This window comes from Asterias amurensis, chromosome 17 (assembly GCF_032118995.1).
Source record: "Asterias amurensis chromosome 17, ASM3211899v1".
NCBI lineage: Eukaryota > Metazoa > Echinodermata > Asteroidea > Forcipulatida > Asteriidae > Asterias > Asterias amurensis.
The window spans coordinates 961,284-979,285 of record NC_092664.1 but is presented as its reverse complement, the minus strand read 5'-3'; the positions used below and the strand labels follow the sequence as shown (position 1 = coordinate 979,285).

Below are 18,002 nucleotides of genomic sequence, written 5' to 3'. Positions count from 1 at the left end.
ACGAATGACACAACATAACATTTGACAAATCATAAATCGAAATTGTATGACCCTTTTCAGTTGCATTCGATTTCACGCGAAAAAGAAAAGCTTGGTGGTTCAATTGGCTGAAGGAATTGACCGAAACTGACCGAGAAAACCTATGATAACAATTTAATAATCATCACATACTAGAAGGACAAGTCCTTATGTATTATTATTAAGGGAATCAATGTGTGGTGAAGAGGTTTTCAGCTAGTGGTTTAATCCCAACAAGGCCTGGGGTCGATTTCACAAAGAGTTAGGACTCGTCTTATCTCGAGTTCGGACGAGTAACTCGTCCTAACTTAGGATTAATCTTAAGGTCTGCATGCTACAGTGCAGGGTTGGGACTCGTCTCATGTCCTAAGATTAGTCTTAAAGTTAGGAAGAGTTTTGTGAAACAGACGGCTGGTTCTTGATAATTTTACCGAGATGAAGTCGAGGTATATTATCAAGAACCAGGCCTCGGTGGGTTTAAACCACTAGTTGAAAACCGATTCAACACACTTTGATTCCCATTCATAAATACCTTTTCGGTCAAAAAGCATCAACACTTTTGGGTCAAAAAGTAAAATAAATGCTAAATTTATAATTGTTCAATGATTTCTTTCAACACAACACCCCTCCAGCTATGAAATGGTAAGGCCGTCGGGTAAACAACTCCTTATAAGGGAGTGCTGTGAAACATCTCCTTATAAGGGAATGACCCAGAATTACACAAAAACACAAGTTTAACCCTAGTCTGAGTCGGGGTCACCAAATTTTTGACTCAATACGGACTCTTGTTGAGCCTTGGTTGGTTTGTTGTACATCAAAAAAACAATCCTCGTTCTTCGTTGGAAGACTTTGAAATCACTCAGAGGTTTTTAACGGGTAGGTTTAGCTTGGAGGTAGAAATACAAATAGGGTTTAGCGGGAGTTGGAACAAAGTTAAGACTTTTTCCTAAGGCAATTTTATCGATAGTAGAGAAGAGAGCTCTGTGGGGAATCCCAAGTACAGTTGGGACGCCCCAACTTTAACACTCAAGTTGGGATGGGACCAGGGGTGGGTTTCACAAAGAGTAAAGACTAGTCTTATCTCTAGTTAGGACGCGTTACTCGTCCTAACTTAGGACTAGCCGTACGGTTTTCATATCTCCTAAGACTAGTCCTAACTCTTTGTGAAATCATGGAGGTAGAAATAGATCGACCCCCTGTCCCAACTATATATGGGACGATTATCAAGTTGGGACGGAACATGGTGCTCTGTCCTTTAGTTTCTCAAAATAAATGTTTACGATGCAGCGCCCTCTCTTGCTCAGAAATGCAACAGAGAGCATTCGTATCAAAACATGGCGGCGCCCACGGTGACCACGGTGGCCACGGTGACAGCGTGCGAGTTCATTGAATCCTCGGGGCTTCCATCGGTTGAAGAAGCGTCTGTACTGACTGAGACGATAAAACTTCATCTCTGTAAAGGAAATATTCTTGTATGGAGTGCTAACGGTATGACATAATCTGATAATGATTGATTGAGGAAGTTGAAACGAAACATTTGTAATTGTATCGTAGGAGGTCCTGTTTTCGAGGTGTCCCTATTATCGTTGCAAATCTTTTACCTCTCTGTGCGCGATGTAAACAGTCCCAAGATAAAAATTGTGTGGTTTTATTCGCCAAGCAAAGAGTCTCCTCTTCTTTGACCAAAACTTAGAAACACGTAAGGCTCCACTGGTCATTTGCACTTGTAAATGCAAAAAGTTTGGTATTTTAGGCATTTCTACAAGGTATAAAAATGGTTACACACCTATATTCCGACACCCCTATGTTCCGACACCCCTATGTTCCGACAACTCGGCCTATATTCCGACACCCCTATGTTCCGACACCCCTATATTCCGACACCCCTATATTTCGACACCCCTATGTTCCGACAACTCAACCTATATTCCGACACCCCTATGTTCCGACACCCCTATATTCCGACACCCCTATGTTCCGACACCCCTATGTTCCGACAAGTTGTTTTCGCACATATTACTCAGTTTATCAATAACAAAAACACAACTTGTATTACGCAAGGTTTCCAAGTAATTTTCGACCGGGATTAGGTTTGAACATTCATAAAATGAATTTGTACTATTTTAAAAAGTGATGGAATCACGCATGCATTTCATTTTTTTGTGGTGGTTATACACATGAGTATGGCTCCCCGAGGTAGCTGGCAATAAAATACTCGGTACTTTGCTATTGTTAGGTGCGTGTCCGTGTTGATAACATTTCACGAGCCTTCAATTAATACAAATTCCAACCCTCTCCTGCGTTTATTGCGCCGATGTGTAATTTCTTTCTTTTGCCCCCCCCCACCAAAAATAACAATAATAATAATAATAATTTGTTAACATTTGATAACAACAAATAATTAAGTCCTACCACCCCCTTCATTACTCAGTCCTCTGCTAAAGAAACCAAAGTTGCTAATTTTTAATAGCAGAATAACACTTAATATACAAATTAAACTCCTTTGTGGGACTATAAAGATAGGTTACCAGTATGTTCATGGACTAAAAAATGGCTAACACAAAATATCGGTACAGGTTGTTGGAACATAGGGGTGTCGGAACATCGGGGTGTTTGGGTCGTTGGAATATAATGGTGTCGGAACATAGGGGTGTCGGAATATAGGGGTGTCGGAAGATAGGGGTGTCGGAATATAGGTTGAGTTGTCGGAACATAGGGGTGTCGGAACATAGGGGTGTCGGAATATAAGGGTGTCGGAACATAGAGATGTCGGAATATAGAGCAGTCACCATAAAAATATGTCATAACGTTGAGGCCATATAAAAATATTTGCCCAGCGAAAAAGTTTCATCAAACGCTATTTCAATTCACAATTCGTGATGATCAAAATCATGTGACAGAATGTTTTGCTGAGCATTCTTGAAAAAAAATCCGAGGCTTAAAGAAGCCATGTGCCTTATATCATTTTCTAACATTTTTGGAGATTTTTATTTTGTAACCCTCGTATCAATACTATTATTTATATCAAAATTTAAACATCAGCTTGTTGATTCAATTATCACTTTATTTATACGTTTCATTATAAATATTAAGAAAAAAATAGAAACAAAATAAATAGAAATCAGATTTTGAAGCCAGTATATATTCACTCTTCTTATATTTAAAAAAGAAAAAAATATTGTTTGCAAGTTACCATGGTAATTTTAAAAATTTAATAAAAATATATTTTGAATAAAATTAAGGCAACTGCTAGCTATACAGTCATACACAGAATCTCAAAGAACACTTGTAGTCACTGCAGATTTTTCTTCCATGTATGGCTTCACCGGGAAACCATACTTTCTCGTTTGCCGTGAAAACAGGAAAAACTCAAAACAAATGGGGCCAGTTGAAGTCATCCAAGATCGGTGTGTGGTGTGAACATTTCAATGTCCATCAAGTTTTAATACATGTTTGCATACTTCGTATTAACAAATGAAGATAATTAGGGCATCGGTTGATATATGGGATCATTATTTTTTCCCAATTCAAATAAAAAGGCATAATAGCGTGATAACTGGTAAGCAGAGGATATTGTAATCTTGTACCGTAGCGTCATACGTTATAATATCGACCCTCATATGTTTTCAGTCTCCAACTTTGATTCCCGTTTACCGCGAGATTGTCAGCTGCACCGGTGACAGAAGCTATGCAGTTTACTCACGGTCTGTATTTTCATCAGGCTTAATTATGCTGAGAATAAAGTTTCCTGTCGTTGGTTATGCTCAAACATTTATAAAATGATTGATTTTTGGTACTAATTGCTAATCACTAGTGCATTATTATGCCAACATTCAAATGAGTCAAAGAAACATCATCCCACCTCGAAAGTTCAAAACAAAATTACTATCTGCTAGATTGAGTTTCATTCTGCTTTAGTCACTAGATGGATCACGTGAGGTGGTTACTATTTGGGATTCTATGGTGTGCAAATGTGGGGAAAATATTAAAATATTTTAAGTGAAAATGACAAACAATTTTTTTGTGTGATGTACTGCATATAGGCTACTGTAATAAATTCCGATAAAGCGTAATAAATATTAAGTCTACATTAAAGAGAAAATATCATAGATTGGTTTCTTATCTCCTGAAACCAAACATTACTGGTCTGAAATGGGGGAAAACGGATTGTTATGAAGTGTGTGTGCATCAAGGGGGGTGGGGTGTTTTACTTTCATGCCTTATGATATCTCTGGATTCTAATATAGTAGCCATAATGCCTTGGGAAAAAAATGTAATTAAATTTGTTAAGTAGTAATTGAATAATATTTTTTTTGATTTATTTTGCATGTCATACTAGCTTCTGAATATTCAATAAAATACCAACCAATGAAAGGTGTGAAAACATATGACGTTGCTCCAATGGCGTGCATGCTTAAGTACGTTATTGGCGGACTGTCTCTCGCAACGTAAAACCAAAACCAAAACTTTAAAAATTTCAACACACCATGAAGTGTAAGTGTTATTGTTAAAAAAATGGATAGATGATTTGAAAAAAAAAATTTAGTTTTTGATTGTGAACAGTTTTCCTGTTATCCTACTGAAAACACATGACACCAGGATATTGTAATATTAGTTGGGTCGCACTAAATACCGATAACTCACGACAACAATTTTTAAATGCACTTTAACAGAACATTTTAACATAAATCAACTGTATAATTTATAGAGTCATATGCATCTAAATCACTTTCAAACTTTTGAAAAAATTGTATTTTTAACTGTAAACATGGTAAAAAAGGTGTTTTTTACTCCGAATTTAGTAATGAACAGACATATTCGCCATGTTGTCTTTCGACGTACTTGGACGATTCTATTACACCGCAGGGGGCGAGGTAATTTCTGAGGGCTGAGTTTTATTTTTTCATTTTGGTTTTAGCTGCTGATTTTTTTCTTTCTTGTTAATGTTAGTAACTAAGCTGCTAACTCTGGAATTTGAAGTTTAAAGGGGAAACTTAAATATAATATTGTTTTAACCTCCATGAGATACATAAAAAAATTGTTAATAATCATTTTGCATACTGTATCACCCTGCGATAATAGAATCGTCCAAGTGCGTCGAAAGACAACATAGCGGATATTGCCGTTCGTTACTAAATTCGGGAAAAAAACGTTTTTTTTTACAATTAAAATAGTTTGAAAATTATTTGGGTGCATATGACTCTTGTGCATATAGCCCCACTTGTATGGCCAAGGATTCAGCTATCCTTGGCCACACAAGTGGGGCTATTGTGCATATATTTAATGGTTGACTTATGTTCAAATGTTCTGTTACAGTGCATTTAAAAAATGTTGTCGTGAGGGGTCGTGAGTTGTCGGTATTTAGTGCGACTGTTGTATTTGGGCAATTCTTTGAAGAAGTGAACATGACCTCAAAATTTAGAATTGTGTTTTTTAAGTAAAAATTTGGCTTATAAGCCAAGAACATATACATCAAATATTCAGGAAAATATGGTTTCAATGTCATGTCTTTGCAAGAAAGATACAACCAAAATATTTTTGTGCCAACAATGTTTTATCATGAAATTATGTGTAAAAAAGTTGTGCAACTTCAATTTACTACTGAATGGGGAAGATTACAAGGTATCAAATCATTCTAGTCATATTTATTCATTGATTCGACCTACACATTGGCTGCAATCGTCAAAATTTGTGTTTGTGATAGATTCAGACCATCAATCTGTGAAGCTTGTACCCCATTAAAGCCTATGTAACGTAACTAACCAAAACTTCCGATTGTTTTCGTCTCTAGAGAAGGCAATCATAGTAGGGTCATATCTTTGGATTCCGTGACCATTTTTTTGCTACCTTTTTTTCTCGATTGATTTGGCTTCAGGAACCGTTTAAAACGAAAATTAGCTCCTATGAACCTCTGAAATGTGATAGGAACTTTTTTTATTGCGCAATACTCAAAATGGCCGCCGACGCCATCTTGAAAAACATAAATGGTAATAGCTCTGGCACCAGATGACCTAGATGGACAAAGGAGATGTCCTTTTCCACTATATCTGACATGACAAATACACTGGAGTGGTAATTGTAAGGTTTGGGGGCCATCTTGACCTCTAAATCCAATATGGCCGCCGACGCCATCTTGAAAAACATAAATTGTAATAGCTCTGGCACCAGATGACCTAGATGGACAAAGGAGATGTCCTTTTCCACTATATCTGGCATGACAAATACATTGGAGTGGTTATTGTAATGTTTGGGGACCATCTTGACCTCTAAATCCAATATGGCCGCCGGACGCCATCTTGAAAACTATAACTTTTATTAGCTCTGGCACCAGATGACCTAGACGGACAAAGGAGATATCTTTTTCCACTAAATCTGGCATGGCAAATACACTGGAGTGGTTATTGTAAGGTTTGGGGACCATCTTGACCTCGAAATCCAATATGGCCGCCGGGTTGCATCTTGAAAAACATAACTTTCATTAGCTATCGCACCAGATGACCTAGACAGACAAAAGATATGTCATTTTCCACTAAATTTGGCATTACAAGTCTACTGGAACGGTTATTGTAGAGTGTGGGGGTCATCCTAAACCCCAAATCCAAGATGGCCGCTGTCGCCATCTCACAAATTATGAATTGTAATAGCTCAGGCACAAGAAGAGAGCTGTACAAACAAATATGGTGTAATTTTCCACTATTTCTGGCATTACAACTGATTCTAACTGATTCAAGCACTCTCGATACATACGGGCAAAGAACTCGCGGTGTAATCCTTGCATTGGCCCAGGGCCAAAGATGACCAAGTGAGACCTAAACCAGAAGAACAGACTGTGCCAGGGTTTTCAGGGCTTCAGCCAACATGTCAAAACCAGAGGAAAGTTGAGCAATTTCATACGACATACCCCAACCCACTTGATAAGACGATTTATTTGATGTGATGTGTAAACTTGTAAAGCCAATCAATTCAAAGAGATAAAAATGCCTTTCGCAATAAATGTTGGTGACCATCCTGTAAACTTTCCACAAAATCATACCTTTCACATGACCTTTCCACATCAATATGTCACTCATCTACGCTATTTCAAGAGGTTTAAAGGGATCTGGCATCTTAGATGTTTTGGTTCCAGTGGGTGTCATTGCAGATGGTTCTTTTTTTCGGCCCTTCGTGGGAAAAGAGCGGGTTCGATGCCTGTATAAATCTACTACGAGACTGTTCTGTCATGCCAGGACAAAAACACATGACTTGAAGCGTATTTGCTATTGACGCTTTACTTGCCAAGCTCCGACTTTCAATTAGTGCTCAAGAACTTTCAGATTCACATGATGAACCTAAGTACAATGCTGATCTGATTGACCTACATGATTGTAGTTGACACTCTCTTCAAGGACTTTGAGGGTTCCCAACAAGCAGAATACTGGATTTCCTTCATGGAAATGGTGGAGATTCTGACTCAAAGTACCCATGTCATCAGAACGAGCAACTGGACAGAGTTCAAGTCTTCACTCAACCTCATGCTTCCATGGATGTGAATCTATGACAATGACACGTATAGTCAGCATCTTCCCGATTTTACGGCAGTACTTGATACCCTTCCTGAAGACCAGGCTGCATTCAAGGAATATGGTATGTTGCGCACTCAATAATTGGAAAACCATATTCATGTGTCGTCCTTGACATTTGGATAGAGCCAACAATGAATAAGGGCTCTAAGCTGACATCTGGATGACTGGCAATTCCAAACAATGAAAAGCAACTCCTTTCAGACACTCGAAATAGCAAGCATCAGAAGAACTTTTCAACTTGAGAATTGCAGTAAGGATGGAGGAAATGGAGTGTAAAGCTTTGGCCTCTGTTCTCTGGCTGGTCAAAACGAGTGGTGCCCAATCTTGAAGACATCCTGCAGAATCGTGTTGTGCTTTCCGTTGCAATCTTCAACGTCAATGGAACCATGCATAAGACACAGAAAAGCAAGCTCCCGCAAAAGTCTTACTTCGACTGCCATTCCAGAGCCTGATGTATACACATAGATCCTCGATATGGGCCTCATATGGCGCTTGACCATTCCTACCACTGAAGACAAACTGCCAATCAGCAATGTTTTCATGAAATCAGAAGATTTCCATGCTCTCCTGAGCACACCAGAGAACAAGGCAAGATCCGCCTTCAAGTTTTCCTCCAAGAAGCTTTCCTAAAAACAGCAGAGTCAACCAGTATTGAGATCATCTACGTGTAGTAGGCAGCTCTGCTAAGAATCTCGCAGGCAGTCTGATGCCAGAGCTTAATATTGTGCCCATGCAGAGGCAGACACTGCCATATTCACCATCTACATTGTGCTTTGTTCTTAAGATTATCAAAAGAAAAGATTATCAACAATTTGGAGCAATTTGTCATACGTGTATGGCGATTGTAAAAGCAAGACCCTGGGAGAAGTCCGAGCTGCCAAGTGAAGAGTGCAGGAAAAAGAGCACTATTTGGCTTGTGCCTGACTTGGACAGTCTCTGTCCACACTTGGGAGCGTGCATACCAACTAAGTTAAGAAGTCACCCCTCACCATTAGGCCATGGGTTGCATCTTGCAAATGGCTTGTGTCTGCCAATCCATTATACTAAGCCCCCCCCCCATTCCCTGATCCATGTCCCTACCAACAAACCCGCAGACACATGACAACAGTGATAGCGGCAGCTAAGTGAAAAGTGAGATAGGTTGTGATAGTGAAGCTGCTATGATGTGAATCTTGAATTTAGAGGTAAGGATGGTTCCAGAACTATAAAAAAACATTTTAAAATTAATTTGTAATGCCAGAAATAGTGGGAAATGACACACTATTTGTTCTTATAGCTCTTCTTGTGCCACAGCTTTCACATTTCAAATTTTCAAGATGGCGTTCGGCGGCCATATTGGATTTCGAGGTCAAGATCATCCCTTTTAATATTACCACTCCAGTGTATTTGGCATGCCAGATATAGTGGAAAAGGATATCTCCTTTGTCTGTCTAGGTCATCTGGTGCCAGAGCCAATGAATGTTAGTTTTTTCAAGATGGCTTCCGGCGGCCATATTGGATTTAGAGGACAAGATGGTCCCCAAACCTTACAATAACCCTTCCAGTGTATTTGTCATGCCAGATATAGTGGAAAAGGACATCTTCTTTGTCCGTCTAGGTCATCTGGTGCCAGAGCTATTACAATTTATGTTTTTCAAGATGGCGTCCGGCGGCCATATTGGATTTGGAGGTCAAGATGGTCCCCAAACATTACAATAACCACTCCAGTGTATTTGTCATGCCAGATATAGTGGAAAAGGACATCTCCTTTGTCCATCTAGGTCATCTGGTGCCAGAGCTATTACAATTTATGTTTTTCAAGATGGCGTCGGCGGCCATATTGGATTATGAGGTCAAGATGGTCCCCAAACCTTACAATTACCACTCCAGTGTATTTGTCATGTCAGATATAGTGGAAAAGGACATCTCCTTTGTCCATCTAGGTCATCTGGTGCCAGAGCAACATGTATTACAATTTATGTTTTTCAAGATGGCGTCGGCGGCCATTTTGAATATTGCGCAATAAAAAAAGTTCCTATCACATTTCAGAGGTTCATAGGAGCTAATTTTCCTTTTAAATGGTTCGTGAACTCAAATCCATCGAGAAAAAAAGGTAGCAAAAAAATGGTCACGGAATCCAAAGATATGACCCTACCATCAATTAAAATGTTTAGGGCCTATATCTTGAATTTTCCTACTTGGTGCAATCCTTAATTAAAATAAGTAAAGAAAAATCATTAAAATTGTGCCATGTGGAAATAAGAAGCAGTCAAAAACTATAATAGATGTTAAATTTGCATCGGGGATAAAGAATATTAATTTTGTTTTTTACCCATACATCGGTGTATGGGTAAAAAACAAAATTAATAGTCAAAAACTAGTTGCGATAACGTAACCCTACGGCCGTCGGGAGGAGGGTTACGTTATCGCAGCTATCAAAAACTGTAACGTAACCAACTATGTAACGTAACTAACCGGAGTGTAACGTAACTAACGGACATGAAGACTATTAAGATGCTGTAAGTTGACACAAGCACAAGTTTTCAGCCATGTTGTAAAGTTTAAACAAGTTAGGGCAGTATGATACTTATCACTTAGTAAAAGGGACGGCAGAATTGATCATAGAAGGGGGGAAGGGGTGGGACGACGACTGGTTCCTACTGAAGATGAAGGCTGTAAAGGCTGACTAAAGGCTGACTAAAGGCTGAAGTGTTATTGGCCCTAGAACTCTAAAGAGACTGTTCACTCCGAAGCGTAAGGGTTTACTTTCAATTCAACCGGAATATCTGCTCATTTATTCTCTCTTCTCTTTAATTATTCTTCCATTTCTACAGGGTTTTATTTATTGAAGGGTCTTTATTCAGTCAAACACAATTAATTAACTAGTAGTATATCTCGGGGATGACGATGAAGAACTACATGTAAAATGTCTTGCTAGCGGTGGTCACATATGCGGCGACCGTCCTATTTCTTCACCAGGTCTGTCCAAGTCACGAACTAACAACAAACGGCAGTCGTAAAACGCTCGCCTTTTATAGATTTCTGTAATGCAAATTAGCGCTCGCAACCATAAGTAACTGGCTGCGACCAAAAATGCTAATAAGCGCTTGCCACCAGCGACCAAAAGTAATTAGTTACTGTAATGCAAATTAGCGCTTGCGACCAAAAGTAACTGGTTGCGACCAGATATGTAAATTAGCGCTTGCGACCAGCGACTTTAACGATGAGTTTTGTTGGCGTTTGTGAGTAAAATTGAATTTCCCTGATATTGAAACAATGTTTGTTGTAGAGGAAAATTATTATTCTATCAAATTATTCCGTTTATATAGCAGCAAACCCTCTGGATTAATTAAAATCAGTGGGATTCCACCAACGTTTTTCTGACGTGGCCCACATGTTTCACATACAAACTAAACAAACGCATACAATGCACAATGTTTATTACAGTTTGCACACGTCACAAAAAGCGACAATTGCCCAATGCTTGTGTACATTACTCTTGATAAAAATGCTTCACCAGAGCGTCGTCATGTGTTACAAAAATAAACAGGGAATTGTTTTCAAAGGGTTTGCTCTCTCAATTTTGAGTGGAAAACATTAGTTGTTATATATTTCTTACAAGAAACAAGAAAATTCACATTACGTAGATTTTGAAGGATCAATTCGACTCAAAATCCGACCATCGCAACTAACTTCATTGCATATTCATGTTTAGTTTTCCATCTTGGCTTTTAATTGGTCAAAACTCGCGATGACCCCAGATCGTTTTCAACGGTTGAAAGGCTATGTTTTGTTTACGATTTTGACTCAAGAGAGCGCTCGTCAACAATTTCCCACGTGCGCAAAACTAACTGTCAGCGAGTAAGCAGCGGTGCATTATATTTGACAGCTCTATTTTATAGCAAAGATTCAGCCTAATAAACTCTGGGGAAAAGGCGCTTTTCGCCACAATACTATTCTTTGACCCACAATTCAACTTTTAGCATGTTTTGTTTGCCATGTGCCTCGATTTGTCTGTATGCTATGCAAGATCCATGCGCAACACACCTGTCCTACAAGTTCATCTTCTTCAACTTTTGTGGTGATTTGTTGGGGGTAAGTTTGGTGACAATAAAGTGACATGGTGTAATCCATATGAATTTTATTTTAAAGGGTTTTCTTAAAGTTGTATTTCTCTTCTATACTTAATTAATGAGAGTTTGTGTACAAGTGCTGCATGTATAATTCTAATGCTGTTCATCAGGTACATAGGCTATATAATGTGTAGTTATAGAAATTGCAATTTAAAAAAAAGTTGATTGACTTTGTTCCTTATTTTAATGTCCATAGATCAAACAGGCCATTGTCAAACAAGGAAAAGCAACAGCAACACTAAGAAAAGATAAAGGCAGCTAGTCACTACGAGAAGTACAAGGAGAAAAAGGCAGTGGTTGCAAGAAATTTTGTGACATAAGAAACAGCAGAGAGTTTGCCGTCTAATGGTCAACAATATCAGCTTGTGTGTAAGGGGAAAACAAAATCATAATCAGCTTGTTGACTGTGCAAACAGACCATGGGATGTGAATAGTGTGACCAATAAACCCGAAAACATTTTGATGTGCATCTCATAGAGATTTTTTTAGGACAAAGCACAAAAAATAGTAGGACCGGAACTTGTTTAAAAAGTTTAATATTATAATAAGTCTTCCTTTGTACATGGAGAATCAAAGGCTTTAGTTATTAATTAGGGAGGGGGTACATGTATGTAGTAGAAGGGCAAAGAGGAACTGGTGTTGGTAGGCCAGGTAGGGGTTTGGAAAGGAGGGAGGGTGTGATGAAGAGAGAGAGACTGCCCATTTAAGCGTTAAGCTAAAAAGCATCGTGGAGTGGGATAGCTGTGCTTCAAGAGCAGCACAAGATTGAAATTCACTGGACTTTCTTCTGCACCTCCCATAGCAAAGGTCATGTGGATGGCATGGGAGGGGCAGTGAAACATCTTATGTAAAATGGCCCACTCAAAATGTTTATATCTTCTATACGAGGGACAAAATGATTTTCAAGCTTGATGTGCCAGAAAATGTCAACAATCGCGAGCATTTCAAAATTTCTGTTGAACTTTAAGATTAGTGTACATGACCAAGAGTCAAGACAAAGAACTCATTCAACATCCTTTCTATTGTTTTGTTTTCTTTGGTATCTATGAAAGAGAAATTTACTTGGTTTATTGTGGTTTTAAATGCTGCATGGCTTATGAATGTAAAGGAAAAAAAGTTTGAATGATAAAGACATAAATATTTTGTAATAATATGTGACCAAGGTTAATGATATGACGAGGTAATGGCTTTTTATACCTTTTTTGCAATTATACTACAAAATATTACTTTATTCCATTGTTTTTTGCTTAGTTGATTTGGATATAGTGTAGAATTGCATATTAGTAACTAATATAGACCAGATTAGAGCTGTGAGTTTAAGTACATAGGGTGTATCACAAATAATATTAGTCATGGACAAAGTGTAACATAACTAACTGTAACGTAACTAACCATGATTTGGGGGCAATGCCTGGAACGGATAAGAGTTTATTTTAATTTTTTCCCTTCCAAAACACTTGCTTGTACCCTTGTACAATGTACGTGTAGTTATAGAAATAGTAAAGTTTGTTTCAGCTGTATCCTGTTTGAGGAAACTTTTTGTTCAAAGACGTGTCCCTTTTTTGTAACGTAACTAACCAAAATTAAACTGATCATAACAACCGAATAAATGTGTCTAGAAGTTTGTATTTTTTTGTATATTAGGTCTAGCCAAGATGTAGCCATGGTACAAAAATGGAGACTTGATAGGCTTTCATGTTAATATTGCAGACCACAAAGCTGTGCTAAGCAGCTAAAAGTGTAACGAAACTAACCATGGAAATGCCCACTTGTTTTTATAGGAAGTAGCTTCATATGTTAATGTTATCAACCCACATATGTTTTCAAACCCAAACTTTGATTCCCGTTTACCGCGAGAATGTGCAAGTTCCAATCGGTGACAGAAGCGCGGCTGTTTTGTTTACTCACAGTCTGTACTTTCATCAGGCTTAATCATGCTGAGAATAAAGTTTCCTGTCTATAAAATGATTAACTTTTGGTATAATAATGAAGAAACATCATCCAACCTCTAAATTTCAAACGAAAATTATCATCTGCTAGATTGAGTTTCATTCTCCTTAAGTCACTCGATAGATCATGTGATGTAGTTGCTATATGGGTTTCTATGGTGTGCTAATATGGGGAAAAATATAAACATTTGAAGTGAAAATTTAAATTTTTTTTAACGTTTTAAGTGAAAATTTAAAAAAAAGTTTGTGTGGATTAACTGCAGACAGTAATAAATTCTGATAAACGTAATAAATAATATGTGTACATTAGAGAGAAAATATAACAGATTGGTTTCTTACTCATGAAATCAAACATTGCTTGTCTGAAATGTATTGAAGTGTGTGTGCTTCAAGGGGGTTGGGGTGTTTTACTTTCATGCCTTTCGATATCTCCGGATTCTAACGCAAGTAGCCATATATATAAACTGTACACAGGAACAGTCTCTACTAATACAGAGTTCTCCAGGACAAATGATCAATGGCTACGTCACGAAGCCGTAGAATGTCACTGTGGGTCTTAAGGGACAGCTGACGAGCATGGAGGTCTCTCCGTAGGATGTCGAGTTAGTTTTGTAAACGGCCACGACGGCCTCTCAGGTGTCCCGATCCATTTACTGCGAACATTAGAGCATTCTGAGCGGGTGAGTCGGGATGCAGTCGAAGCACATGCCCGAGCATGCGCCACCTTGCCTTCCTCACTAATTCGGATAAGGGACGAGCTCCACATTGAATATATTGGAAGCTATTCGACATCGCGGATGGTTGGCGACATCAAAGAATTCGTCCAAGGTGGCGACGGTGGCAGGTGTCTAACTTCTCGAGCACATTCTTAGGTGCAGCCCAGCTACTTGAGTTGTACATGAAGACAGACAATACCATGGCATTGTAAACATGCATCAGTAAGGTGATGGATATTTTGCGGGGTTGCATCCAGAGTTTGGTAAATGTGTTGAAGGCTACATTTGCTAGGCAGATACGGTGTTGAATGTCGGTTGTAGAACACATCAGAGAACCGAGTAGTTTGCTTGTCCTCCAGGGTTCCTGGTCATTGAGTAGGATGCCTTCCGAATAACTTCAGTTTTTGAGGCCATGTATATATGGGTGTTTTCAGTTTTTCCCTCATTGACAAACAAGTTCCAATCTTTCAAGACTCTGGATGTAAGGGGGATTAGTCTTGCAAGGCTTTCACTGTCTTCATCAAGGAAGTCAACGTCATCAGCGTAAGCTGACTCCAGTGGTAAAGAGGATGGAGATATTGGTGGGTCAGGACGTGCAGCTTGTTGTCTGACGTCATTGAGGGCTCCAGCCAATGTTGCGATGAAGAGTGCGCCGCTTAGGCTGTCGCCTTGAAATGAGCCAAGCGTTGTGTCAAACCAGTTTGAAGAAGATTTGTTGATATTTACTTTCAGTTTTCTATTGGAAATCAAAAATCTGACAATACGAATGTGGTCGCTTGAACAACCCGTGGTTTGTAGGATCTCTAGGATTTTTCTTCGCTTAATCGTGTCAAATGCTTTTGACATGTCGATGCTGTATTGTCCTGATTGATAAGACAACTTTAAAAGAGTATCGGAATAAAGAGAATGGACTGGAGACAAATGTAAACCCTGCTTCACATTCACTGTATATATTCTGTGTATACAATTCACATGTGCTTTTACCCATGATGCACCTGAGGGGTGCGGGTGTACAAATCATAATGCACGTAGGCCATTACATCCCTCCTTAAGGTGGATTTAAAAAACATGTTAATCAAAAGAAGCTTAACAATAAACAACAAACGATTTGCGCAAACAAGTAAGGATGAAAGTTGAATTAAAAGTTTCAGTTCTTCAAGTTTTTTGTGATTGTCAAGGTGTATACAGTTAACTGTGGATTAGTTTATTTGACCACATAGTCCTCCAGACATTTGGGGGTTTTGCGAATGCGAGTCGGTCGAGTGTGCGTATGTTGAGTAATAGTTTGTCTGGCAAGGTATGTGGCAATGAAGAAGGTGTTTCTGCTGTAGTTTGGGTGTTAGGTGGAGTATAATCCTTTTCCTCTTCAATCTCAATGTAATCGCGTTGGTAGCTGTTGTTGGAGTCCGAGGGGATGCCCTTAAAACGTGAGGAGTTCCCAGTTATGTTGTGGCCATTTGCAGAGGCGGTGATCATGCTGCCTTTCCTAGCGGTGACACTGTATGGCTGGGGGTCAAATGGTGTGGAGAGTTTGGACGATTTAGTGTCATGTTTCACAAGGTCAGTGTCACCGACTGCGATGTCGTTTTGTCGGGTATTCAAACGAATGTCGGTGTTGCGTTTCTGCTTGGATTTTGCCTGCTCGTCATTCGCGCGAGCTTGAAGATCTAATGTAGATGGATTGTTTAGGTGGTTTGTGGGAGTCGTGTGCGTGGCTCGCATCCGAACATTAGTTGGTATGGCGTGAACCCAGTGGATGGGTGTGGTGTGGCTGGATACTGCCGAAGGTACTTGTAAAGCTCCTGCCTCCAAGATTTGTGTTCAAGATGAGCAGTACGAACAAGCTTCATCAGCGGTTTGTTGAATGCCTCAGCCTGTGCATTGGCCCGCAGCCAGTGAGGTGTGATGCGGTGATGTTTGAAACCGCTGTGTTCTGCGAATTTCGCGAAGGCGTGCGAGTTGAATGGGCTGCCATTGTCGGTTTTGATTACTGTACAGCAGCCGAATGTTGACAGTACTTTGTCCAAGACAGGGATAAACGTTTGGGTATCTAGAGTACTCGTCCATGATGACCATATAAGGTATTCCCCTGTTGGTAGCGGTCCACAGAAATCCATGCTCAGATTTTGCCATGCTCCTGGCAGCAAATCTGACATGCGAAGTGGCTCGAAGGGCCCTGGCTTACTGTAGGCGGATTGACATGCAAGGCATTTGTGTATTGTTTGTTCGACTCTCTCATTTATTCCTGGGAACCAGACCTTTGATCATATCATAGCTTTCGTTCGTGCCATGCCTTGGTGACCTTCGTGTGCGATAGAGACTGCCATGTCACGTAGTGATTGCGGAATCACAATCTTGTCGTTGCGTAGCAGGATGTTATTTACGGTGTGTGTAAGTTCATCCTTGCTGCTGTGGTATTGCTGAGTTCGTTTCTGTTGATAGCGGGGTCAGTGATTTTTTCGATCTCGAACCAGCGGCCTGTGCCTACGAGGTCAATAGCTTTCATCAGGGTTGGGTCATGTAAGGTCGCTTCCTGGATGTCAGTAATGTTCATTGCACGAGGGACTGATGTAGTCATAACAAAATTTACATATTACTCTGCAATGTTTTGTTCGTGTGAGGTGTTTTTTGAGTTGAGGGCCGGTAGCGATAGGTAATCGGCTGGATTTGAGTGTCCAGGATTGTACTTGATTGAGAGTTTATAGGGTTGCAGTCTGAGACCCCAACATTCGATGCGTAGCGGTGGGTGCGTTTTCTGCCATATATTCACAAGCGGTTTGTGGTCAGTGGTGACAATGAAGTGTGGTGTCCCGCGGATGTACATGTAGTAGTGTTCACACGCCCATACAATAGCAAGGGCTTCGCGTTCTGTTTGACTGTATCGGGATTCGACGGGAGTCTAGGCACAGCTCGCGTAAGCTACAACGCATCCGTCCTGTGTCAGTATGGCCCCTAGGCTGACGGGGCTGGCATCCACTGCGATTTTGATGTCTTTGCGTATGTCGAAATATGCGATGCTCGCGTCTTCAGTTAGGGCGTTTTTAAGCGTATTGAAGGCGTCCTGTTGCTCTTGAGACCAAGCCCACGGAATATTGTTCTTTGTGAGTCGTCTCAATGGCTCTGTGATTGTGGCATAGTTGCGGATGAAACGCGAGCTGTAATTTGTCATTCCAAGGAAGCGGGTGTGGCGAGTTGCGCATGGTGTTCACTTTCTCTGGGTCTGGTGATATGCCTTTCGGGCTGAACACAAGGCCGAAGAATTTTATAGTGTGCATGTTGAATTCACATTTGTCCCAATTCACTGTGAGGCCATGGTCATGGAGACGTGTTAGCGTTGCCTCTAGTGCTGCGCCGTGGTTGCGTTGCGCGTTTGGAACTGATCCATAATAGATGATGTCGTCACTGATGTTTCGAGCTCCCTCGATGCCAGAGATGGCGTTGCGAATTGCCTCTTGGAAGAATTCACTCGCTGATGAGATTCCAAAGTTCATGCGTTTATAGCGATAGAGCCCCATGTGTGTGTGGAACGTAGTAATGTATCGTGAACTTGGTTCGAGTTCGAGTTGGTGGTAGCCTGAGCGAAGATCGAGCTTACTAAAAACCGATGCACCATTGAGATCATGGATCAGTTCATTTACTGTTGGC

The 18,002-nt window shown here is 40.0% G+C and overlaps 1 protein-coding gene across 1 annotated transcript in view; it reads left to right on the top strand.

The window, feature by feature from the left end:
• The first annotated feature begins 1,352 nt into the window (after positions 1–1,352).
• LOC139950052 (uncharacterized) overlaps positions 1,353–18,002 on the top strand; it is an 89,781-nt gene continuing 73,131 nt past the window's right edge. The window contains exon 1 of the mRNA XM_071948682.1: positions 1,353–1,506. Within this exon, the coding sequence (XP_071804783.1) occupies positions 1,353–1,506 (154 nt within the window). The remainder of the gene's footprint in view (positions 1,507–18,002) is intronic.